General features: G+C 43.2%; 4 protein-coding genes across 4 annotated transcripts; 2 read left to right on the forward strand and 2 right to left on the reverse strand.

The window, feature by feature from the left end:
• Positions 1-690: 690 nt before the first annotated feature.
• Positions 691-3,155, forward strand: LOC110371756 (retinol dehydrogenase 11). Its single transcript, XM_021328135.3, has 5 exons — positions 691-1,692; positions 1,797-2,159; positions 2,239-2,360; positions 2,479-2,699; positions 2,986-3,155. The coding sequence occupies exons 1-5, from the start codon at positions 1,575-1,577 to the stop codon at positions 3,134-3,136; spliced, it is 975 nt and encodes a 324-aa protein (XP_021183810.3). The 5' UTR covers positions 691-1,574; the 3' UTR covers positions 3,137-3,155.
• A 1,417-nt stretch (positions 3,156-4,572) lies between these two features.
• LOC110383988 (mitochondrial nicotinamide adenine dinucleotide transporter SLC25A51) lies at positions 4,573-7,132 on the reverse strand. Its single transcript, XM_021344990.3, has 3 exons — positions 6,866-7,132; positions 6,434-6,645; positions 4,573-5,584 (listed from the first exon to the last, which is right to left on the reverse strand). The coding sequence occupies exons 2-3, from the start codon at positions 6,626-6,628 to the stop codon at positions 4,859-4,861; spliced, it is 921 nt and encodes a 306-aa protein (XP_021200665.2). The 5' UTR covers positions 6,629-6,645; positions 6,866-7,132; the 3' UTR covers positions 4,573-4,858.
• A 285-nt stretch (positions 7,133-7,417) lies between these two features.
• On the forward strand, positions 7,418-21,537 carry LOC110383791 (integrator complex subunit 4). Its single transcript, XM_064034730.1, has 16 exons — positions 7,418-7,620; positions 7,713-8,045; positions 8,284-8,532; positions 8,897-9,072; positions 11,245-11,437; positions 11,616-11,790; positions 13,799-14,004; positions 14,214-14,336; positions 14,755-14,890; positions 15,173-15,310; positions 16,078-16,237; positions 16,897-17,043; positions 17,374-17,597; positions 17,962-18,104; positions 18,664-18,883; positions 20,880-21,537. The coding sequence occupies exons 1-16, from the start codon at positions 7,567-7,569 to the stop codon at positions 21,077-21,079; spliced, it is 2,877 nt and encodes a 958-aa protein (XP_063890800.1). The 5' UTR covers positions 7,418-7,566; the 3' UTR covers positions 21,080-21,537.
• LOC110383797 (steroid receptor RNA activator 1) lies at positions 21,520-23,084 on the reverse strand. Its single transcript, XM_021344706.3, has 3 exons — positions 22,870-23,084; positions 22,375-22,779; positions 21,520-22,040 (listed from the first exon to the last, which is right to left on the reverse strand). Exons 1-3 carry the CDS (start codon positions 22,907-22,909, stop codon positions 21,886-21,888), a joined length of 600 nt encoding a protein of 199 aa, XP_021200381.3. The 5' UTR covers positions 22,910-23,084; the 3' UTR covers positions 21,520-21,885.
• Positions 23,085-23,349: the final 265 nt, after the last annotated feature.

Genomic DNA, 23,349 nt, shown 5'->3' on the forward strand with positions numbered 1-23,349 from the left:
AAAACAAAGACGAATAAACTGATGAGAATCTTTGCCATTTTTTGCTTATTCTGAACCGCACTTTGGGATGAATGCGTTTGTGTGAAACAACACTCGCTGGCAATAAAAAAAATACCTATCGGGTAGGTACCATCAAAGGGGCATTGCTTGAATGCATGTAGGTAGGGCTGCCATCCGTCCGGGTTTCCCCGGATTTGTCCTCGTTTGGAGGCCGTCCGGGGGCCGTCCGGGCGGGGTTTCAAGAAGTGTCCGGGGAAAACCCGGACACTTTTCATGCAAGGAAGCACCTCATTGAATTTAAGTATTATGTTAATAGTAAATGGATTACAAATTAGGTATTATTTTGTTTAAAAAAATCGTACTCGTTCGGGGAAAAAATGCGATTTACGCCAAATGTCCGGGTTTTTTTAATGTTTGTCCGGGTTTGGCGGAATTCGACATGGCAGCCCTACATGTAGGTAGCAACATCTACCGTATTTTTTCATTGTGTTTTTCCTATGTCAATCTCAGGAGGACCTTGATAGTCGATGGGCTGTGAATGCCTGCTTATTTATAAACTATAGAAAGGGACCTGTAAATAGACAGGTGGTAAGTAGGTACAAACAATAAAAACAAAACTATCTCTGGTTAAGTGTACCTTGAAAATTTAAATAAACGATGCTTTTAAGTATTGAGCTCGGAAACTTAGGTCTAGTGCTCGCAGTGGGTTCGATGCTCGGAATGTGCGTACCGAAATCAGTTTGTAGTTTTTTAATGAGACAAAAACAAGCTGGCATCTCGTAGTTGGCCGTGATATATGATTACAACTTCATGTCAGACGCCGTCAGGCAGAATCATCGATCCAAAATCCGACCGATCTGCAGCCCGCAAGTTACACAAATTGATAAAAAGTACAAGGTAAAAAAAATAAACAACAATGAATGAATTAATACAACTTCCGTCATTACGTTTGATTCCATCTCTTCCCTATCGATCGTGGCGTTATACTTAATTAAATTAAACGTAGCCGCCTCCGTTACGTTAACAGAATTAAGTACATAACTTAGTATCTAGTGAAATGATTGACTGTCATTGACCTGACCATCTGCCACGCCCGCCGGCGACAGATTTCGTTCAATGTACTGATTCACAGTTTCCTCTGCAAGGCCGGCGCGCGACCTTGCTATTTGATCAGCAAACAGTTTAGCGTAGTGGGGCTTGGACACCGCAAGCATTTCGTAATCCCACACAGATCAACGACATACACATACCTACTTATTACTTCATACAATTTATACTAAATCCGAGTTCATCTGCGTTCCCACGCGTACAAGTTAATTCTTCAGCAAATTGCATTTTTATCCTCTTAATTGAATAGGTACCTACGTATTTTTATGGTTGCGTGTGAACGCACAGACATTAGTGACTATTAACGTGTAGTACTCCGCTTTAGTCTCGGAGGGCCTGCGGAGTGAACTGTGTGCTCGTGCCTTATCGTTAGCTTCACGAATTAAACAAAACGATTATAACGCATTGACATTTTGTATTTTAATGAATTCGTAGTGTTAAAAAGTGGAAACAAATAACCTCATATCATGGATTACCTAAGCGGCTGGTGCAAAAGCCAGAAACGCTTGGATGGGTGCACAGTCATCGTGACGGGCAGTAACACGGGCATCGGCAAAGAAACAGCCTTCGATATGTACCAGAGAGGTAAGCAGAGATTCTCGCATCCACTACATCTTCGTAGTGTCCTACACCAAATAGGTCCTTGGCAAGATTTGCAAATTGAACCAATTTGCTGAATACCCTTACAGGTGCTCGCGTGATAATGGCTTGCCGCAACATGGAGAAGGCGGAGGCGGCGCGGGCAGAGCTGCAAACGCGCGGAGGGACGCAGGCGGGCGCGGGCGAGCTGCTGCCGGAGCAGCTGGACCTGTGCAGCGCGCGCAGCGTGCGGCAGTTCGCGCGCCGCGTGACGTCACGCGGGGAGCGCGCGCGCCTGCTCGTGTGCAACGCCGGCGTCATGATGTGTCCGCAGAGCCGCAGCGAGGACGGCTTCGAGACGCACATCGCCGCCAACCACCTCGGACACGCGCTGCTTTCGCTGCTGCTGCTGCCCACACTCATACAGAATGCTCCCTCAAGGATTGTCTTCGTTTCATCATACGTACATGCGAGTAAGTCATCATATTGACCACCAAGGACCCGAAAAGCGCCAATAACTTTGATTTGAACGTTACCTGTGTCCTGTTGCAGAACATGAACTCGACTTGGATGACCTGAATTTCGAACGGAAGCCATACAACCCGTTCCAAGCTTACTGCAGAAGTAAGGCTGCCAACGTAATGTTCGCCAGAGCACTTGCTGATAAACTCAAGGTATCCATTTAAGTATACCTACCTTAATTAATGTCTGCATTGTTTACCTATCCTTGACAACATACCTACAGCAGTTTGGATAGGAATTGACTGAAACTATATTGTACCTCCTCTACAGGAACACAACATAGCAGGAGTTACAACATACAGCCTGCACCCCGGCGTGATCCGCACGGAGATCAGCCGGCACTTCGACGAGGCTATTGTCTCTGGCACGGCGTGGATGTTCAACAACGTGCTGGGGCCAGTGTTCCTCAAGTCTCCGCAGTGTGGCGCGCAAACTACCATCTACTGCGCTGTAGATGATGCCTGTGCTAATGAAAGTGGCCTGTATTACAGGTAATCTTGAAATCTGATTTTGATACAAAAGTTCAAAGTTCGCAAGGGGCCTAGAAGAGGGCGCCAGTGTGCTAATATAATAAAGAGGAAACCAGCCTTTTCCCAACTATGTTGGGGTCGGCTTTCAGTCTACCCATGAGTAGCCTGAGATCAGCTATGCTACGAATATTTAGTCTTAGGAAAATCCGGGGTACGGGAGGATCCCCCGGAATGAAACCATGGAAAAGAAGCTAGTAACTAGTAAGTTTGAGGGCTGCTACAGTTTTATTTTGTTTATATGTTTCAGTGAGTGTGCGGTGACCAAGCCTTCCAAACAATGTCAGGACGGGGATCAAGCTGCTAGACTGTGGGATATCACAGTAAAAGCATTGAAACTTAACTTAGACAAGTACAATCCTTTTGGTGACCAGCATCCTACTGATGAAGCATTTATTTAAGTAGGTACAATAAATATATTTAAACAACATCACGTTTGTTTTTTCTTCGTTGTTATAATTATGTTTACGAAGTAATGTGGCGCCACCTACTTGGCACAATGTTCTTTAACCTTTTCACCGCCACGCCATATCGGTATTCCTATGCCCTGTACGCCAAGCCCGAAAATCTTAATTAAATATCTACTAAAAAATACATAAAAGTAATGATTTAATAGGTTTATTTTGTATTTTTCTGCGACCTGTGTTTTGTCGAGTATAGCCGTCGTTGGCGCACAGGGCACGCTTGCTCATGTCGGCTATAGCCGACATTGGCGTTCAAAAGGTTAACTGGAAACGTAGTGCCCTCATATGTAGGATACTATACCAGAGAGGAAATTGAACCCACGACGCCTAATTGGCGTCACCATCAGATATGATCTCATTTTAATGAGACACGACAATAAAAATAGAACTATCGTGATAACATAGGTGTTTAATTTACTGTTATTTCACGTAGATAACCAAAAAGTTATCTCAACATTTTTTTCGAGACTGCATGAATACCGATCAAGGTCGCAATAGTTCGAGGTTGAATTGATTTGATAGTGTGCTACAATTATGTTAATTTAATATTTTCGGGGTATCATCGGAGCACTGGGGAGGTGAACATAGGGTTCAGTAGGTAGACAGCTCAATAAAATAAGTTGAGGATGGTGATTCTAATTTTTAAACAATATGTTTAATTTTTCTGTAGCGAACTTGTACTCGCATACCTATGGACAGGCGACAACTTCTAACTCGTAATGAGATGACTACGAATTTGTAGGCCAGCGAAATAACAAATACTACATTGTTTCATTGCATTTATTTCTTTTAGAATAACTTGCGCAGATAGGTGGGAACCTACATTAATTAACTCAGCTATATAACACAGATCAATATACTGTTATGTATTTGGGTATTGCTATGGACACGTAAAATACTGCAAAGTTGTTAATAATTAGCTAATGCACTACAAGCATCGAATGGACTATTATGAAAACATCCTGCATTTTGTGTCAGCCGCAACATGCGACACTAAGACAATATTAAACGCGCACAATCGAGGACAAAAGCTATTCACATTATTAAGAATAACAACATTCATGTAAATGCTTCCAAATGTATAAATAAACATTGTCTACTTAAAAATAACGTATAGGTACAGTAAATAAATCATAATATAATCGCACTTAAAGATTTACCCCTTGTATATCCCAGATATGCTCATAAATAAATTACCTATACATAATGGTGGAACATCAAGTAGAGTTCCCATTGATATCCATTACAGACATTACTTTACAGCTTGTAATCACTTCTTCATCAGTTGATTTGAAACCAATCAACCAATTTAGCGTTCTGAACTTATAAGGTTGTTGAAACTCATGTACTCATGATAAATGAACTCATGATGAATATTTTGTAAACATGATTTGTACATTCATAACATTTATAAATTGTTCACTTTCATTATTTTCCTTCTATTTATACATTATATGTACAAACTACAGACAGGACGACATAAAAGAGCAGACAGCACATTCATAATTTGATGTCATTTTGTGCTCAGATTGCATATTGCATATCAACAAATGTATTCTCAAGAAATATATATACATATTTTGAAACAAATTAAATAACAATTTGATTTAACATTTGAAACACAATTAAATAAATTTCTGTAAAAGATAAAACAACTGACTAGGTATATAAAATTTTTCGGAAAACTTCGTAAGATGCATTTATTATACCCCAACTCAAGAACGCGCGGGAGATGTTGAGTAGCGCGCCGTGATAGAAATTGGTGAACTTCGAGCCTCGCTTGTGCAAAATATATTGAAACTCGTACATTATTGTCCTGTGTGGTCCGCCGAGTTCACACTGCATCGCAATTTTAATAACATTTAACGGATAAAATAGTGTACTCAGGAGTGCACCAATTGTAGCTCCTGCCAAGAAGTTCTGAATACCCTGATACAGTACTTTCTCCTGGTAGGGTAATTTTTCTCTCACTTCGTCACGGATTATGAAGAACATAGCATTGGATGGACCATTCCTAAACAGTATAGGTATTAATCCTCTGTAGAACTCTTTGATACCATAATGTTTGGCAATATGAGTGGCTGCATCTGCAGTGTTTTTGAACATACTGTGGTACTTTGGATGTATGAGTAGTGTTTGTATCCTCTCAAAAGGCATGAGTGTTGCTTCAAAGCACCCGGCCACCATTCCTGCACATGTTTTTGCTATGTAGGGATTGATTTGTTTCTCTAACAATGGGTATAGGCATTCATCATAGACACCAAACATTAGTGACATAGACAATGATCTCTGCATCAAAGGAGGCAACATTCCTCTGTATAGAAATCCCAGACCTTCTTTCTGCAGCTGGTGTAAAGCAAATGTTGTTTCAACTCCATGCATCATCTGAAATATATAATCATAAGGTTAGGTTAGCTCATGATCCTAACAAGACAGAAAGGTTGATGTTGAAACTTTTGATTAAGTATATGTACTGTTTTTTTTATGAATAAAACTCTGTTTTGGAAACATGAGTTTGGAAACCAGAATGATTATTCTTTGCATTATTCTGTTTTGCAAGTTGGAAATTCCTACACAGTTTGATCTATCAAATACTCATTAAACTCATTTCAGCAAAATGTAATAATTCTTGTCTATTATCTTAATTCCTTTTTTTAATTTTATATTGTAATATCAGAATGATTATTCTTTATTGGCATTCCAAACCTAAGTGTCCAAAACCACAGAGGGAATTGTTGTTCCTATACATTGAACAAAAAGCATCATGAATAAATGAATCACCTATTGCAATATAGGTTAGTAATGGATCTATTGTTTGCTGTGTAAAGCTGTAAACATAAATTGATAGTTTTCTTCATTAACACTGCCATTTAACTGCGTATTTTTTGCCATTCATAAGCAAAACTTGATAAGATAACCTTATCAGTTAATGATAAGAGCTGCCCCCGAGGTTTGATGAATTCTTAGCATTTGTATCAATCTGCAACTGGCATTGTAATGCTTGCAGCAATGTTTACACAATAGAAGCAAGAATGACATTCCCATGTTTGTATGACAGAGTAGAAATTCAAGTTACAAACATTCTTGTATAGTGAATATTTCCACAACCTTGGGGTTTTCCTTAATTAGACTAATGTTTCACCTATTGTCATAACTTTAGTTTTAGATTTTTTTCCTTAATGTTACAAAGCACTATAATAGTATTGGCATACATTGGAGGGATATATTAATTACCTGTCTAAATATGAGCTTATTCAGGGGATAGCTGATGAGTATATTGCAGAAAGCAGATCCTCCACCACAGACAAACTCTTTCCAGTGCTGGGGCAGGTTGGCGCGCACCGAGGGCACCGTCACACTGGCCTCGCTCAGACAGCCCTCCAGGAGATGCCTTTCAGACATTTCCTGCTCTTTGCCCTCACATGTCATTATGTGTCTTCCATTATCTGAAAGTAATCAACCATTCTCACATTATTCTTCCTCCATAATACATGATTCACCTCGAAGCTATTATCAGAAGCAGTACGACGTTAGATTCGGATGAGATAATTAATAGATTACCTATCAAGAGTGCATCATAAACAACTTGAGTGAACATACCTTCAACTATTCAAGCTATAGAAAGTTAATTAGGCAATTTGGTTACATAATGATTGAATACCTTACCTTTCAGACACTACAATTAATAAATAAATTATATAAATTGTTACGTGTAAGATGAAAAGCTAATGGCTTCATTCTTAATTCATTTATGTCGCATCGATAGTCATTGTTGATGTGAAATCAATCCTTCCATTTAGTAGAAAGTAGTGTATTGTGAAATAAATAAGCTGCTTATTTCAAAATTAATAATACAAATTGTTTCCACTATAGAAAGACGATCTTTCTTCCTGACCATATGCAATTTGACAATCTTGACTTAGCAAGTGACAGGAACTCCTCTTTTGTCAGATGATTTTAGAGATAAATTCTGCAATTTTTTCGACCTAGTTTTTGTATTACGGTATTTATTTATGCACTTTACGGTACTGTCTGAGGAATCTGTGGCTAAGTAGTCAGCTCGTAGCCAAGAGCCGCATGAGTCGATTGATGTTCACGTTCGGCGCGGTGACTGGGCTGAGATAGACAGTTGCTCCATGTAAAACTGATAAGGGAATTTCTGGAAAACCGGAACTTGAAGTATGAAACAGTCATTAGAATTAATAATCTGGGATTTTATTTTAAATTTTAATCTGTGACGTTTGAAGCAATGTGACAGCTTGCTGTTGTGTGGTGAAAATATAAACATGAACTAAAACCGCTTTTATTTCAGTTTTGCTAGTACACTTACACGTTCAACAACTTAAAACGAACCTAAAACTAATACTATGGCTGCCGTACTAAAAAAGAGGGCTTTGGCGGAGTACAACAAATCATTCCAGGTAATAATTATAGCGACCTAACCTTAGCTGTCGGCGGTGATCCTACAATTTACATCCTAAGCATCAAACATGAACGAACATTTAATTCACAGGATGGTCCGCCTACGAAGAAGTTGCACCTTGTTAAGAAGCCTCTGATAGGCAGCTCGGCCGCCGCTTTCGTGGGTCTGTTAGAAAAGTGCAAATCTAGTGACGAGGCACTTCAACTACTGCTGCGTATTTCTGACTGCCTGCAGTTCCAAGAGTCTGACGTTGAGGAGGCCATTAAGAAGTTGTCAGAACACTTCCAGTCTGAAGAGGAGTCTGTAGTGAGAGTTAAGATACTGTGGTTGTTCTGTGATATTGGCTTAGAATGCCCTGGAGCCAATCTCAATAACCTGATTGACGAAACTGCTCACTTGATCAAAAATGAAACTTCACATAAGGTAATGTTGTAAAATTCATATCTTTGCTGTTATCTCAAGTGAATAAACATGCACATTCCACATATCTGTACATTGAATAACAAAAAAATTACACTATTTACAATAATGACACACATTTTGTATCCACAAGAAAATAATTCTGTCACTATCTCCATTACACTTCATAAATGAGTGTTCCATCTAAAGTCATGCAAATAATTTGAACAGATCACATATAGGCTACCCTCTCCAATTCCAGGTCATAGCACAAGGCATAGCCACCCTTCTAAAACTCGGTAACAAGCTCAGTGATGACAAGATTCTCATGATGCGCCTTGTCGCAGTCGCCAAGGACAACCTGAAGGACACCAGCCACCAGGTCAAGTGCAGGTGCCTGCAGCTGATCAGTGAGCTGTATCCCATACACCCAGAGTCTGAGAGAACTATGGAGATGTCTACGGAAGCTGATGCCATTGTGAAGTTGCTTGGTGATTATTCTCATGCTGAGGTATGACGTTATAAGTTTTTCGAATAAAAATATGATAAAATGGCTATATTGTGAAGTTGCACTGTAAAGTTAAGCAGAGTGCAGACTGAGTTTAGTATAGCTTGCAATGTTTACACAGCTTTTCATAGTTGTGTATATAGTTTACATAGTTTTAGGTTTGCACAGAAATATGGAAAACTGCATCAGCTATGCAAGCTAAAGTACACAACTTAACTCTTGGTTTGCAACCTACAGAAGTGTGTTCACATTGCCCCAATTATGTACAACTTCCTTACCTAAAATGATTTTTATTCAGTAAGCCATAATACAACAATAATAATATGCATATAATAACCTGCTGTTACGATAAATTGAAATATTTCAGGATGCCAGAGTCCGCTGTGGAGCATTTCAGTCTCTCCTCACAATGCATGAGAGAGGACAGAATCTGAGTGCCAACTTATATGATCTGGTGTGCCTGGCACTCTCTGATGATTATGAGATTGTGAGGGAGGCTGCTCTCAAGCTAGTGTGGGTGCTGGGCAACAAATATCCTGACAAGTAAGCTCTTAAGCTATTTAATTTGTCTGAGATGTTTATTACAAAACTGCAACGTCACAGTTTATTTTTTTGCTAAAAACCTGACAGGCATTGGCAAAAGAATCAATAAAAGGAGATCATTCAAGTCTCGAACATTTTGTACCCAAAAGTGAAAGTGCCGGCCAGAAGAAAAAAATAGTAGATTCTTGTAGAGGATAATGCCCTGAAGATTTTTTACTATTACAAGAATTTTCTACAATTAACCCTTAGGCTGCTATTTGACTTTGAAAATCCCAAAAAATCCCACAATGTTTGGAGCATTACATTACGGCCCCAAACTGGAGAAGCCAGCCGCTGCCTTCAAACGACTCCTGCCCGACCTGGGAAGTCATCAAATGACCCCCCCCCCTCTCGCTGTGGGAAAGTCTGACTCTTACTGACTAAAACCCATCATGGGGAAACCAGGGCCGCGATAATTCTTTCGAACAATCCCGCAGCCTCGATAGGCCTTGTCCCCGCAAAAATATCGTACGATTCTTGTCGAGGATGCCCTGAAGATTTTTTACTATTGTAAGGAACGTCTTCGGTTAACCCTCAGACTGCTATTTGAGTTTATCGTGAATAAAAATCTATACTTGAATGTCACAGCAAATAACGTCCAAAGCATTTTTTTTTTACTAATTGAACGTCTACCATATACCCTCCTGCTACACCGAGGAGACTTACTGATTTAAACCCATCATGTTCCTTCTGATATTGTACCGGGGCCGCGGTAACTCTTTCGCACAATCTCGCAGCGCCGGCAGGTTCTGACCCTGGTGGGCCCCACTGGGTTTTGCTGACTGTCTGAGAAGGGCTTGGGTCAACGCTCGCCGCCGAAACGGGCTTGTAGTCTTCAAGGTGGCGAAGGGACGATGAGCCTCTCTAAAGTCACCGCCCACAGACCGACGTCTACGGTGGCGGGAGTCTTCTCGACACCCGACGCGCGTGGTGTCTTCCACGTCCACCTCAGCGGCTGGGATGAGAGGCGCGAACTCTCAGTTATTCCACCGCCTCCTTCTCTGGCGTGCTTCGCAGAAGGAGACGAAGGCATCCCATTCCCCCTCGCCCCTATAGAATTTTGAGTGGCTCATTCAAGCATAGATTTTTATTCACGATAAACCCAAATAGCAGTCTGAGGGTTAACCGAAGACGTTCCTTACAATATAAAAAATCTTCAGGGCATCCTCGACAAGAATAGTACGATATTTTTGCGGGGACAAGGCCTATCGAGGCTGCGGGATTCTTCGAAAGGATTATCGCCGCCCTGGTTTCCCCATTATGGGTTTTAGTCAGTAAGAGTCTGACTTTCTCATGGCGAGAGGGGGGTCATTTGATGACTTCCCAGGTCGAATAGAAGTCGTTTGAAGGCAACGGCTGGCTTCTCCAGTTTGGGGCTGTAATGTAATGCTCCAAACATTGTGGGATTTTTTGGTATTTTCAAAGTCAAATAGCAGCCTGGGGGTTAATTGTAGACAATTCTTGTAATAGTAAAAAATCTTCAGGGCATTATTCTCTACAAGAATCTACTATTTTTTTCTTCTGGCCGGCACTTTCAGTTTTGGGTACGAAATGAATGTTCTCCTTTTCATCACATCCAGATCAATATTTTAGAAGCCTCTCAGCCTTACTTATAAAATAATAAGTTATACTTAAGAGATGTTTAAGAAAAAATCTTACTTATAAACGTGGCTGAAATAAATCATTTTCTTAGCAATGTCTTAAATGAGCTGTCAAATTAAGTAGCCTCACACCCTTGTTTAACCCGCTAATTATCAAAATGGCTGGATTCTTACCAGCTGATTTTTCATTTCCGGTTTATTGACAGCTCAACTTTTTAATTTTATATTTTACGGATGCCATTGTTGCCATTACACAACGTTTTGATGACAAATATTTTTTTAAGCTACCAACATTCCGGTAGTGTTGAGAAATTAGTATGTTTTTATGTCATTATCTGTTCATTACTTAAGACACGCTTAAACAACGTTTATAGGTCAAAATAATTTAATCACTACTTAAGGCTTTAAGTAGTAATTACTTAAAACAATGCTTAGAAGATGATTTGTTGATTTTTATAAGTAAGGCTGTTTATGTATATCCAATAAGTTCTTAAATTATACCTACAAATTACCTACATCCATTTCTTTTCAGCACAATAACCTTCTCTGACGGAGAGACAACTATGCGCCTAGTAGACGACGCGTTCGTCCGCATATGCTCCGCAGTGAACGACCTGTGCATGCAAGTGCGAGCGCTGGCCTGCACGCTGCTGGGCACCACGCGCGCTGTCTCCGACCGGTTCCTGCTCCAAACCCTGGACAAGCAGCTCATGAGTAATATGAAGGTAAGTGCTTTTGTTTCATGGAATTTCTGTCTGGGTCTATTTATTCTCCAGATAAGGTATGACAGAAGTGGAAATAGATTCTTACATAAACCTTGCTCTATCTTAACTAAACGGAATTTTGTAAATAGAGCAATTCTTTCGTCATATGTAAATTATAAATAAACCCTGAATTTTGTAGAAAAAGCGCACAGCCCACGAGCGCGGCGCGGAGTTGGTTCGCAGCGGCGCGTGGGCGTCGGGGCGGCGCTGGGCGGACGACGCGCCCGGGCAGCTGCTGCACAGCGCCACCGTGCAGCTGCTGCCCGGCGGGGCCGCCGGCGCCTTCGTGCACGGCCTCGAGGACGAGCTCTGCGGTATGTAGCACCCGCAGCACCCTGCCTACTGACGCGCCGGACAGCTGCTGCACAGCGCCACCGTGCAGCTGCTGCCCGGCGGGGCCGCCGGCGCCTTCGTGCACGGCCTCGAGGACGAGCTCTGCGGTATGTAGCACCCGCAGCACCCTGCCTACTGACGCGCCGGACAGCTGCTGCACAGCGCCACCGTGCAGCTGCTGCCCGGCGGGGCCGCCGGCGCCTTCGTGCACGGCCTCGAGGACGAGCTCTGCGGTATGTAGCACCCGCAGCACCCTGCCTACTGACGCGCCGGACAGCTGCTGCACAGCGCCACCGTGCAGCTGCTGCCCGGCGGGCCGCCCTTCGTGCACGGCCTCGAGGACGAGCTCTGCGGTATGTAGCACCCGCAGCACCCTGCCTACTGACGCGCCGGACAGCTGCTGCACAGCGCCACCGTGCAGCTGCTGCCCGGCGGCCGCCGGCGCCTTCGTGCACGGCCTCGAGGACGAGCTCTGCGGTATGTAGCACCCGCAGCACCCTGCCTACTGACGCGCCGGACAGCTGCTGCACAGCGCCACCGTGCAGCTGCTGCCCGGCGGGCCGCCGGCGCCTTCGTGCACGGCCTCGAGGACGAGCTCTGCGGTATGTAGCACCCGCAGCACCCTGCCTACTGACGCGCCGGACAGCTGCTGCAGCGCCACCGTGCAGCTGCTGGCGGGCCGCCGGCGCCTTCGTGCACGGCCTCGAGGACGAGCTCTGCGGTATGTAGCACCCGCAGCACCCTGCCTACTGACGCGCCGGACAGCTGCTGCACAGCGCCACCGTGCAGCTGCTGCCCGGCGGGCCGCCGGCGCCTTCGTGCACGGCCTCGAGGACGAGCTCTGCGGTATGTAGCACCCGCAGCACCCTGCCTACTGACGCGCCGGACAGCTGCTGCACAGCGCCACCGTGCAGCTGCTGCCCGGCGGGCCGCCGGCGCCTTCGTGCACGGCCTCGAGGACGAGCTCTGCGGTATGTAGCACCCGCAGCACCCTGCCTACTGACGCGCCGGACAGCTGCTGCACAGCGCCACCGCTGCTGCCCGGCGGGCCGCCGGCGCCTTCGTGCACGGCCTCGAGGACGAGCTCTGCGGTATGTAGCACCCGCAGCACCCTGCCTACTGACGCGCCGGACAGCTGCTGCACAGCGCCACCGTGCAGCTGCTGCCCGGCGGGGCCGCCGGCGCCTTCGTGCACGGCCTCGAGGACGAGCTCTGCGGTATGTAGCACCCGCAGCACCCTGCCTACTGACGCGCCGGACAGCTGCTGCACAGCGCCACCGTGCAGCTGCTGCCCGGCGGGCCGCCGGCGCCTTCGTGCACGGCCTCGAGGACGAGCTCTGCGGTATGTAGCACCCGCAGCACCCTGCCTACTGACGCGCCGGACAGCTGCTGCACAGCGCCACCGTGCAGCTGCTGCCCGGCGGGGCCGCCGGCGCCTTCGTGCACGGCCTCGAGGACGAGCTCTGCGGTATGTAGCACCCGCAGCACCCAGTGTACCCTCAGTGCGGCCCAGCACCACAGCAGGGCCAAGGCCTGCCGGGGCTGCGGAATTATTCGAAAGAGTTACCATTGCTCTGGTACATAAAAGGCCTACAAAGGAACATGATAGGTTTTAGTCAGTAAAAGTCTGACATTGCCTCATCACTGCTAACCCACAGCAGGAGGAGTCACTCGATGATTTCCCATCACAAAAAAGCACCCAGTGTACTGTATAAACAGGATAATATAAGTCAGCCCACTGTCGCACACAAGTGTCTGCTTAATAGACTATTAGACACATGTGCAGTCTTTATAAGCTAGCCATCCGACAGATCTTCTGAAAGATTACGCTTGTGCGCCCACTTAATTGACAGAAAAGCGAGAATAGACCAACATCTTTACGAGCTTTCAGTGTAATGAGCTTGAGTAATGAGCTGAGTAATGAGCTGAGTGATGTATGAGCTTTCAGTTCTGAATAACTTTTGTTTTAATCTTTCAATCATCTTCCAGAGGTACGCACAGCAGCCGTAGACGCAGTATGCCAACTATCTATGGAGAATGCAGTATTCGCGACCACCTCGCTAGACTTCCTGGTAGACATGTTCAACGACGAGATAGAGGACGTGCGTCTGCGTGCGATCGACAGTCTGACTCGTATCGCGCATCATATTGTCTTGAGGGAAGACCAGCTTGAGACTATATTGGGGGCTTTGGAGGTTGGTACTGGAATAACCTACATACAATCTTGAGAAAATCCTTATAGTCGATTTAAATAAAATTTACATAGATTCTCATCTTTATTTCTTTGTTATTTTAAATAATATAATTTTAATTATTGTCGAATTATACATAGCTTAAATACTATTTATTTACCGACTTTCCAAAAAGGAGAAGGTTTTCATTCATAGCATATCCTTGTTTGTAGGACTATTCTATGGATGTGAGAGAAGGTCTGCATCGCATGCTGGGCTCATGCACGGTCGCCTCCAAGACCTGCCTCGAGATGTGCATCGACAAGATATTGGAGAATCTCAAGAGATATCCGCAGGTAATGTAAAACAACAGAAATATTTATTTATATTTTTTTTTTAATTACGATATGTTGTCCCACATTTGGGCAGTGGCCTCTTTCTGTCGAGAGCGTATTGTGTATATGTGGCCATTGGGCGGGGAAAGTGTCCATATCAATCGCAAATATTTCGGGCCGGTAAAATTGTTGCTTCAGTTCTTACTAGAACACATCAAACAAAACTTTAAAATATCTCTTGAGTCTTATTTACTCAAGAAAGCTCTCAAAACCATATTTTACCATTACTTTTGTAGTTTAACTCACTGAACTGATGTCTAAGATTTTTTAAATATTTTTTATCTAACAAGCGTCGTGGACTTTATTATAACATCGGAGCAAACAATTTGCAGTTTTATGTTCATTTTTATAAGAGAATAATATGATTAAAATGCTCCAGGACAAGCGTTCAACGTTTCGTTGCGTACAACGTCTGGGCAGCTCTCACGCGTCATTGGTGTTGCCTCTGACGACGCGCCTGTTGGCCGTGCATCCATTCTTCGACATGCCCGAACCTGATGTTGAGGACCCGGCCTGTATCCTTTTTTTATAGATTTGGAAAATATTGACGTATTAAGGTTGAGGTAATTTATCCTGCTAGCTAGAGGCTAGTGGATTGCTCGAAAAAGTTACGATAATATTATTTACCCAGCATTTCCTTAATTATGTTGGGCTCGGATTCCAGTTTAGGAATATGATATTTTTATGTTTTTTGCCAAAAACCTCAAACAGCCTGCCAAAAATGGAAGCAATCTTTCGATGGTATCAGGGTTTTTTCGCCATTATTCCTCAATACATTTTCTGAACACCTACATAAGACATGTGCGTCCTAATCCTGGTGCTGAACGCTGCTCAGCACTGCCCCACCATGCTACCGTTGTTCGAAGACCACACCATCAAGCATTACACGTATCTACGAGACACCATGCCGCATCTGGTGCCCTACCTGCCTATAGGTGAGTTATATGACTGATATAACATGGATTACTATCGTCAGTGTCCTAGGGCCCAATTCTGCTAAGTTAATAATGTTTTGCACCAAAATTGAATGGCAATAGCAGTTTTAACCTTAGCGGGCATTCTGCTATTAATATAAGACCAACCATATACCAATGACCTTCGATTGGTTAGCGATTGGTCTGCCATTTGGTCTATACAGTAGTTTGCATAGGGGAAGTATATAGGGGAGCACATATGGGGAGGTTATAGAGGAGCACATAGGGGGAGTATATAGAGGAGCACATAGGGGGAGTATATAGAGGAGCACATAGGGGGAGTATATAGAGGAGCACATAGGAGAGTCAATAGAGGAGCACATAGGGGGAGTATATAGAGGAGCACATAGGGGAGTCAATAGAGGAGGGCATATAGAGATACATAGGGGAGCAACAGAGGGGAGGAGGTATATAGAGGAGCACATAGGAGATATAGAGAGAACATAGGAGAGTCAATAGAGGAGCACATAGGGGGAGTATATAGAGGAGCACATAAGGGAGTCAATAGAGGAGCACATAGTGGGAGTATATAGAGGAGCACATAGGGGGAGTATATAGAGGAGCACATAGGGGGAGTATATAGAGGAGCACATAGGGGGAGTATATAGAGGAGCACATAGGGGAGTCAATAGAGGAGCACATAGGGGGAGTATATAGAGGAGCACATAGGAGTATATAGAGGTGACAGGTATTTAGCATATTAAATGGCACATTATTTGTGTATCCAGGTGACGCCCAACGCTCAAGCGCCGAGAAGATCGAGTCGGCGATGGACGACAGTGCGGTGCGGCGGTTCTTCGACTCGGTACTGCAGCACATCGACAACACCGCGCTGTCCAACAGCGTGCGACTCAACATGCTGCAGTCGGCTGAGGAACAACTCAACAAGTTAGTTGGAGTTTATAATATTTTTGGTAAACCACTTGGAAGATGTCATATTCATCATCATCCTCAGCCTATCGCAGTCCACTGCTGGACATAGGCCTCTCCAAGTGCACGCCACTGAGATCGATTTTCGGCTTCTCGCATCCAGCTCCTGCCAGCCGTCTTGCGCAAGTCATCACTCCACCGTGCCTGCGGACATCCTACACTACGTTTGCCGAGGCGTGGTCTCCACTCTAGAACTCGTTTACCCCAACGGTTATCGGTTCTTCGGCTAATATGGCCAGCCCACTGTCACTTCAGCTTGCTGATTCGGTGGGCTATGTCGATGACCTTGGTTCTCTGACGGATTACCTCATTTCTGATGCGATCCCTCAGAGAAATGCCAAGCATAGCCCTTTCCATAGCCCGCTGAGCGACTGAGCGACCTGTGGACCAGCCGTACCGTCAGTGTCCACGTTTCGGCTCCGTAAGTCATGACAGGTAGGACGCACTGATTGAAGACTTTTGTCTTTAACTGTGGGATCAATGATGTTAGAACTCGACGTAGCTTCCCAAATGCAGCCCAACCCAACTGAATTCTCCTGTTCACCTCGTTCTCAAAGTTGTTTCTACCTAACTGGGAAGTTTGATTGATGATAAAACCTTTGTTATTATGGTTGTAGACTAGCGGAGATGGAGCCGGGCGTGTCTGGCGCGGCGCAGTTCACGATGGTGTTCGCGCGCTGCGTGCTGGCGCTGCACGCCGCGCTGCACTCGCCGGCCGGCCCGCCCGCGCACGCGCTCACGCATCTCACCACCGACTGCCTCAGGTAACACGTAGATGTAAATCCCACAACCACAGGTCACAGTTCGTAAAGTTCCCACCAATTTACTTGACCATTTGATTCCTCTAAATTCATCATCATCTCCAAGCCTTTTCTAACTATGTTGGGGTCGCCTCGCAGTCTAAACTATTCTACTACTATATTTGATTCCTCTAAATTGCAATAAGTAAAAGCTCCACGAGACTTAATGAGGTCTGAACTTGTCAAGCACAAAACAACTTTTGATAGAGCTGAATACATCAATAACAAAACAGATAGATAAAATATTGGGATCGCTAGACATATTTTAACTTCTTATCTTTTCCACATCAACAGACTGCAGCACCAATTCAGCGGCGTATCAGAGCAAGACAACGCGTTTGTCTGGCAGCTCGCGCTCCGTGTAAGCGCGGCGCGTCTGTGCGCGGCGGCGGCGCCCGCGCGACTGACGGGCGCCGCGGTGACTCCGGGCGCCGGCGCGGGAGTGGCCGCCGCGCTGTCCGCCGCAGCCGCGCTCACGCATCATGCTGAGTTGCTCGATAGACTGTTGGCTTCTGCAGGTGATTGAAATTGAATTGACAGAATTGTCTTTCCCAAAATTACAAATATGTGACGGCAAAAACGTCTGACAAGCGACTAGCTGGTTCCAAAACAAAATAATAATTTTCATGATGTCGACCTATTTTGCAGTTGTATTTTTTTATTATGTTGTATCAATAAAAAAAATTGTTGGCTTTCTCCTAACCTTGTCTTGTGTACTCTTTGACTCGTAGTCTTTATGTCTTTAAGCAATACGTATGCACTTTGTATATACAATACGTGATCACAGATCACACCACACATAGTTCTCATTCACCATCATCCTCTTTAAAATTACATAACAGCAAAAATACCTAACTACAATAAACCTATTCTGTCACTCAGGAGTGGAGCCGGACCCGTTCACGATCGCAGTGTTCCGGCAGCTGTCGATGAACGCGGACCACAAGCCGGCCGCGCTCGCCCGCGCCGTCATGCCGCTGTTGCAGTCCGCGCCGCTGCCCGTCATACCCAAGCCTAATATTAATGTAAGGAAACTTTCTTTGTCTTTTTGTGGTTCGTTGGTGAAGATGTTGGGGTTCCAGAGAAACTAGGTGCAAATGAATATTAGTTTACTCAGAGGGTATATTATGAAGTTCTCAACTCTTCATCATCATCATTATCATCATCAGCCTATCGCAGTCCACTGCTGGACATAGGCCTCTCCAAGTGCACGCCACTGAGATCGATTTTCGGCTTCTCAACTCTTACCCGAACAATATTGACTATCATGTCGTTCAAGCAGTAGTAAGAGTAGCAACAGTAGTTAAGCAGTTTTTGGTTACCAATATCGATAACTGAAGACGTAAAGTAAAAATGGCACACAAGCTCACAATATTAACGCCATCTCCTAAAATTGATGCTGATGGTCATCCGTGCGACTGGCTACCTACCCTTAATATCCTCAAATGGTCACATTCTGTCAATAACAATGTTTGAGTCTGGAAGTTGCTTAGAGGCACGCAAATAGCTAACTTTCGAGACATCCGCAAATCAGACTGGACGACATCATAATAGTCAGATCTGAGCTATTTGTTTATGTTTTAGATACGCATGTGCACAGCACATATCTTAGAGCCGGCGGCGGACAACGACACGGTGGTGCGGTTCAGCGCGGGGCTGGTGGCGGGCGTGGCGCTGGAGGCGGAGGTGCTGCGCGTGAAGACGCCGCGCCTGCTGCGCGTGCGCGTCGCCTACCCCGACACGCGCGCGCATGCGCTCGTGCCGCCGCCAGACCATCTCAGGCCGCTCGATCATCATAATACTAGTTAGTGGACTGTTAATATTATCATCATTATTACCTATTTCAATCCTTCCAGCCTTTAGTAAAATCTTCGAAAGGATCATGTTAGACCAGATGTTAAGACATTTTAATTTAAACACCATATTTCATGACCGTCAGTACGGCTTCACAAAGGGTAGGTCTACCACTGACGCAAGTGCAAGATTGATCACCCAAATCTTAAACGCCTGGGAAGATTCGCGGGATGCTGTGGGCATCTTCTGCGATCTTTCTAAGGCGTTCGATTGCGTTGACCACGACACTCTCATTTGTAAGCTGAACCACTACGGAATTCGTGGTAAAGCTCTCGCGCTCGTCCTTTCCTATCTATCAAATAGACAGCAAGTAGTGGACATAAGTGGCTCTACTTCATCTGGGTCATTAGTAAAAATGGGCGTGCCGCAGGGCTCAATTTTAGGTCCTTTTTTATTCTTAGCTTATATAAATGATCTCCCGTATATGATGTCTGAGATCTCTGATATTATTTTATTTGCTGATGACACTTCCCTTGTTTTCAAAATTAACAGAAAGGAATCTAGTCCCATAAACGTAAACGATAGCTTGGTTATTCTGAGCAAGTGGTTTGCCGCGAATAACTTGCTTCTTAATTCTTCTAAAACCAAATGTATTAAATTCTCTTTACCCAATGTAACACCAGTAGGGCTCAATATCGTTCTGGACAATAATAAGTTAGATGTTATTAGTCAAACCGTCTTCTTGGGCATCACCATAGACTCTAAATTGCAATGGGGTGCCCACATCTCAGCAATGTCAAAAAGGCTGAGTTCCGCAGCTTATGCAGTCAGAAAAATAAGACAGATTACTGACGTTGCTACTGCTAGGCTCGTGTATTTTGCTTACTTCCATAGTATAATGTCCTACGGTATTTTATTGTGGGGGGCAGCGGCGGACGTAAATTCAATATTTGTACTCCAGAAAAGGGCAGTTCGTGCAATTTATGGCCTCGGCCCTCGCGAGTCACTGAGAGAATTATTTAAAGAAATTGAAATACTTACACTTCCTTCTCTTTATATTCTAGAAAATATAATGTTCGTACGCAAAAACCTAAATCAATTTATTGTTAAAAGTGATATACATTCGATTAATACAAGAAACAAGCACAAACTAGTAGTTCCGAGATTCAGATTAACGAAATCAAATAAATCGTTTTTAGGGAACTGTGTCCGTTTTTACAACAAGCTGCCTAAGTGTGTAACCGATCTCACGGATATAAAAAAGAACACTGTAAAATCCACCCTCATTAAAAAAGCTTATTATAAAATTCAAGACTTCGTTGACGATAAAGATATTATATGGCGATAACTCATCTCTCCATGTGTGGCTTCCCTGGCAATTAAACGTCTTTTTCTTTTCTCTTTGGATTGTATTGATTTACTGTTTACCTTTCAGTTGCATTGTATAATTTTATCAGCTTACTATTGTTATGTAATAGAATGTTTGTGAAAATATTACTTTTTAAAAGAGTGTCTATGGAGTTTCTTGCCGGCTCTTCTCCATGAGACCAACTTTTTGGAACCGTGCAACTAATTTGACGTTTCATAAGAGCCTGCAAAGGCCTATTTGAAATAAAAACAATTTGATTTTGATTTTGATTTGATCATAATCAATAAAACAACACACTTTAAATAAATAAATAAAAATTTAAAAAAGGTGTGTGATCCAAGCTAGCTGTAAAATTGCCACCGTCCACCGCAATTTTCATAGGACTTAAAACTTTTTGTATTACATTTTTGTTGTGAAGAAATCCTAATGCCGAAGAGCCTGAAAGTTAATTTAGTCAATAGAATTAAAAATACATTTTAGAATAAGGCTTTTTCACATTATAAGTAAAAAGGTACGCTGTGAGTCTGCTACGTACTAAATATGTAAAAAAGTCTACTATACTCTTTACATTCAAACAAATGTCCAGTAAATGGATATAATATGAAACAAGCACTATAAACTGATCCCACATTTCCAGATGACGACGGCACCCAGAACGTGCGACTTCTAACCAAGGTGCTGATCTCCCACGGCGTGTGGACTGAACCCTGCGGTGTAGACATATCCGTGTGTCTCGCCGTCGAGGAAGGCGGCGGCCGGGAGCCTGCGCAACTCATCGAGCTGTGCCGACCGGTCAGGGTCACTGTCGCGCCCAAGCCTATCAAACGAGGCATATAAGTACACGTAATCTTGGATGAAGATTTGTGGGTGGTGACCAATTGAGTTTGGTCTCAGGCCACCTGAATATAAAACGTGGTCTAAGTATCGTATTTTGTGCTAGGTTTAAACTATCCTTGGAAAATGTTATGATGGACCACACCTTTTACACCTTGAAGTAAAGATCGTACGTTTTTAAAACCACATTTAAATGTTAGGTAGGTTAGGTAGATAGAGGGGTTATAATGCACCCCTCAAGTTAAATGGACAGTAAAAGTGTTATTTGAAGAGAAAGATTTTCCTCCTATTTAGTCCTACCTTGGCATCCTGACAAAATTTGTAATAGTTCCATTTTTATTTTCTCTGAAAGATGTATTTCCCCTATAAAGTGACTGTAAAATGTGTGCAGGACAACAGATATTATGTAGGTATGGACTTCTTAGAAATAAGAACAAAATAAAGTAATTATATACTTTTAATATTTGTATTTTATTTACAACACAGCTTACATTGTACCTCACATTTCACATGGCAAACTTACAAGTTTTAACTTAAAAAAATCATGACAATACTCTCCTTAAATATATCATAAGTATATTTTATTGCAGGGTTTAATAGAACATTTTTATATTGTTTTTCTCTATAAAATAAAATAAAATTTGGATATTTGGCCATTATAGGAGTTTACTTAGTTATATAAGTATGGCTTTGTTATATAATGTTATTGCAGAATAATAAAGTCTATAGCAAAATGGAAGCATCTAGAAATAACTTATTATTTAAAATATGAACTTTAACATAGTAGTTGAACCAATGTTATGTATAATTTAATCCTTATCGATGGAGAGGAGTTCTGTGCGAGCTATACAGTTGTGTATGAGCTGCTTGATGCCCGGCATCCATGTGCCGACTGCGCTGACGTGGTCCACCATCAGTGCTCGGTGAATATCATCAGCTTTACTTGGTGTGTCATCCCGGAGTGCTGAAACAAAGACAGCTAAATCATACAGGACACCATGCAAATAGGAAGTCAGTGTTATTGTTTCTATAATCAAATACAAAACTAATTACAATTCTATTCCAATAATAATGAACCATTGTTATTTAAGTTAGCAATTCATTACATCACATAAGTACTGAAAGGGAAAGTAGTGAACATTACATAAATGCATATTTGGGATCCCAGTTCAGTGCCCCATTTGTTCACAATGCATGACCAGCTCAGCTTCTTAATATTATCTGATTATGACTGAATAAAAAAAAACTGCCCTATTTTGATACTAACTTAAAGTTCCTACAGGAAATTTTTCACTCACCATATGCTAAATTCCTCATCTGTCCATATATCCTTTTATCTAGCTTCCCACTTGACCACATTTCTTCCATGACGCCTATCCTTCTTCGTATATCATTTGCCTTAGCTCCTAGTTCACTGCTGTTATCCAATAGCTCTAAGAGTATATCCTTCACCTCTTTCAGAGTACTTTCGCTGTCTAAATCTGTTTCTTCCGGCTGTATGCTCGGTACTTGAGGAGGTGGTGCTGGCGGAAACATCGCAGGCATTGGTGGCAGGTTCACAGGTGGCATGGTAACAGGACTAGACGTGGCGCTTGATAAGGGAAATGCAACTCTTTTGTTCAAAATATTTCGCGGTTTATTCGGTGTCGTTTGTGCGTTGTATGAAAATTTCGGCGGATCGTTCCAACCGGGATCGATTGGTGCTGGAAAAAATAACGTAGGGATTAAGAGACATTAACATTACATGAAACTTCGAAAATATTTATCAATATTGCAGTGTTTTGGTTATTTACCTGTAACACCTGTGTTAGGAGTGTAGCCACTGTTACTCATGTTTGTTTATAATACAATAACAAAGACAAACAGTGACTAAGGAACTTCAATTTTGTACAAATTACATTAATATCGAGCGAATCCACAACGACAGCTTTTTAATGTTGTAATCACACCGCAGTTGCAATTTTCTTTTCTTGTAATTGTAAACTTCGCCTATTTCGCAAGTTTTTGACTTTGACAGTATTATGACCGAATGATGATAAATTATTTGACAGCAAGTTCCGAGTCGAACTATTAATATTGAATTAGTAAACCGACGAGAGTTGACGAATTCCTAAGCAAGCGGAAAGAAAATGACCTCTTCCATGAATGAAGATACTGAAGTTTTCTTTGATGAAGCGCACAATCACATTTTGGTATTCTGAGCGTTATGCAGACTGGTGGTTATAATTAGTATTTTACTATCTCAAACCTACCGCAACTTGGAACCCGTATTC

This window comes from Helicoverpa armigera, chromosome 5 (assembly GCF_030705265.1).
Source record: "Helicoverpa armigera isolate CAAS_96S chromosome 5, ASM3070526v1, whole genome shotgun sequence".
Taxonomy (NCBI): domain Eukaryota; kingdom Metazoa; phylum Arthropoda; class Insecta; order Lepidoptera; family Noctuidae; genus Helicoverpa; species Helicoverpa armigera.

Coding starts and splice junctions, on each gene's coding strand:
- LOC110383988 (XM_021344990.3), bottom strand. CDS start 6,628: ATGACATGTGAGGGCAAAGAGCAGGAAATGTCTGAAAGGCATCTCCTG. Junction 5,585..6,433: donor ATAAGCTCATATTTAGACAG/GTAATTAATATA, acceptor TATATATTTCAG/ATGATGCATGGAGTTGAAAC.
- LOC110383791 (XM_064034730.1), top strand. CDS start 7,567: ATGGCTGCCGTACTAAAAAAGAGGGCTTTGGCGGAGTACAACAAATCA. Junction 9,073..11,244: donor GGCAACAAATATCCTGACAA/GTAAGCTCTTAA, acceptor ATTTCTTTTCAG/CACAATAACCTTCTCTGACG. Junction 17,598..17,961: donor TAGACTGTTGGCTTCTGCAG/GTGATTGAAATT, acceptor TCTGTCACTCAG/GAGTGGAGCCGGACCCGTTC.
- LOC110383797 (XM_021344706.3), bottom strand. CDS start 22,909: ATGAGTAACAGTGGCTACACTCCTAACACAGGTGTTACAG. Junction 22,780..22,869: donor TCCTAACACAGGTGTTACAG/GTAAATAACCAA, acceptor TATTTTTTCCAG/CACCAATCGATCCCGGTTGG. Junction 22,041..22,374: donor GATGAGGAATTTAGCATATG/GTGAGTGAAAAA, acceptor TCTTTGTTTCAG/CACTCCGGGATGACACACCA.
- LOC110371756 (XM_021328135.3), top strand. CDS start 1,575: ATGGATTACCTAAGCGGCTGGTGCAAAAGCCAGAAACGCTTGGATGGG. Junction 1,693..1,796: donor CTTCGATATGTACCAGAGAG/GTAAGCAGAGAT, acceptor ATACCCTTACAG/GTGCTCGCGTGATAATGGCT. Junction 2,361..2,478: donor CACTTGCTGATAAACTCAAG/GTATCCATTTAA, acceptor CCTCCTCTACAG/GAACACAACATAGCAGGAGT.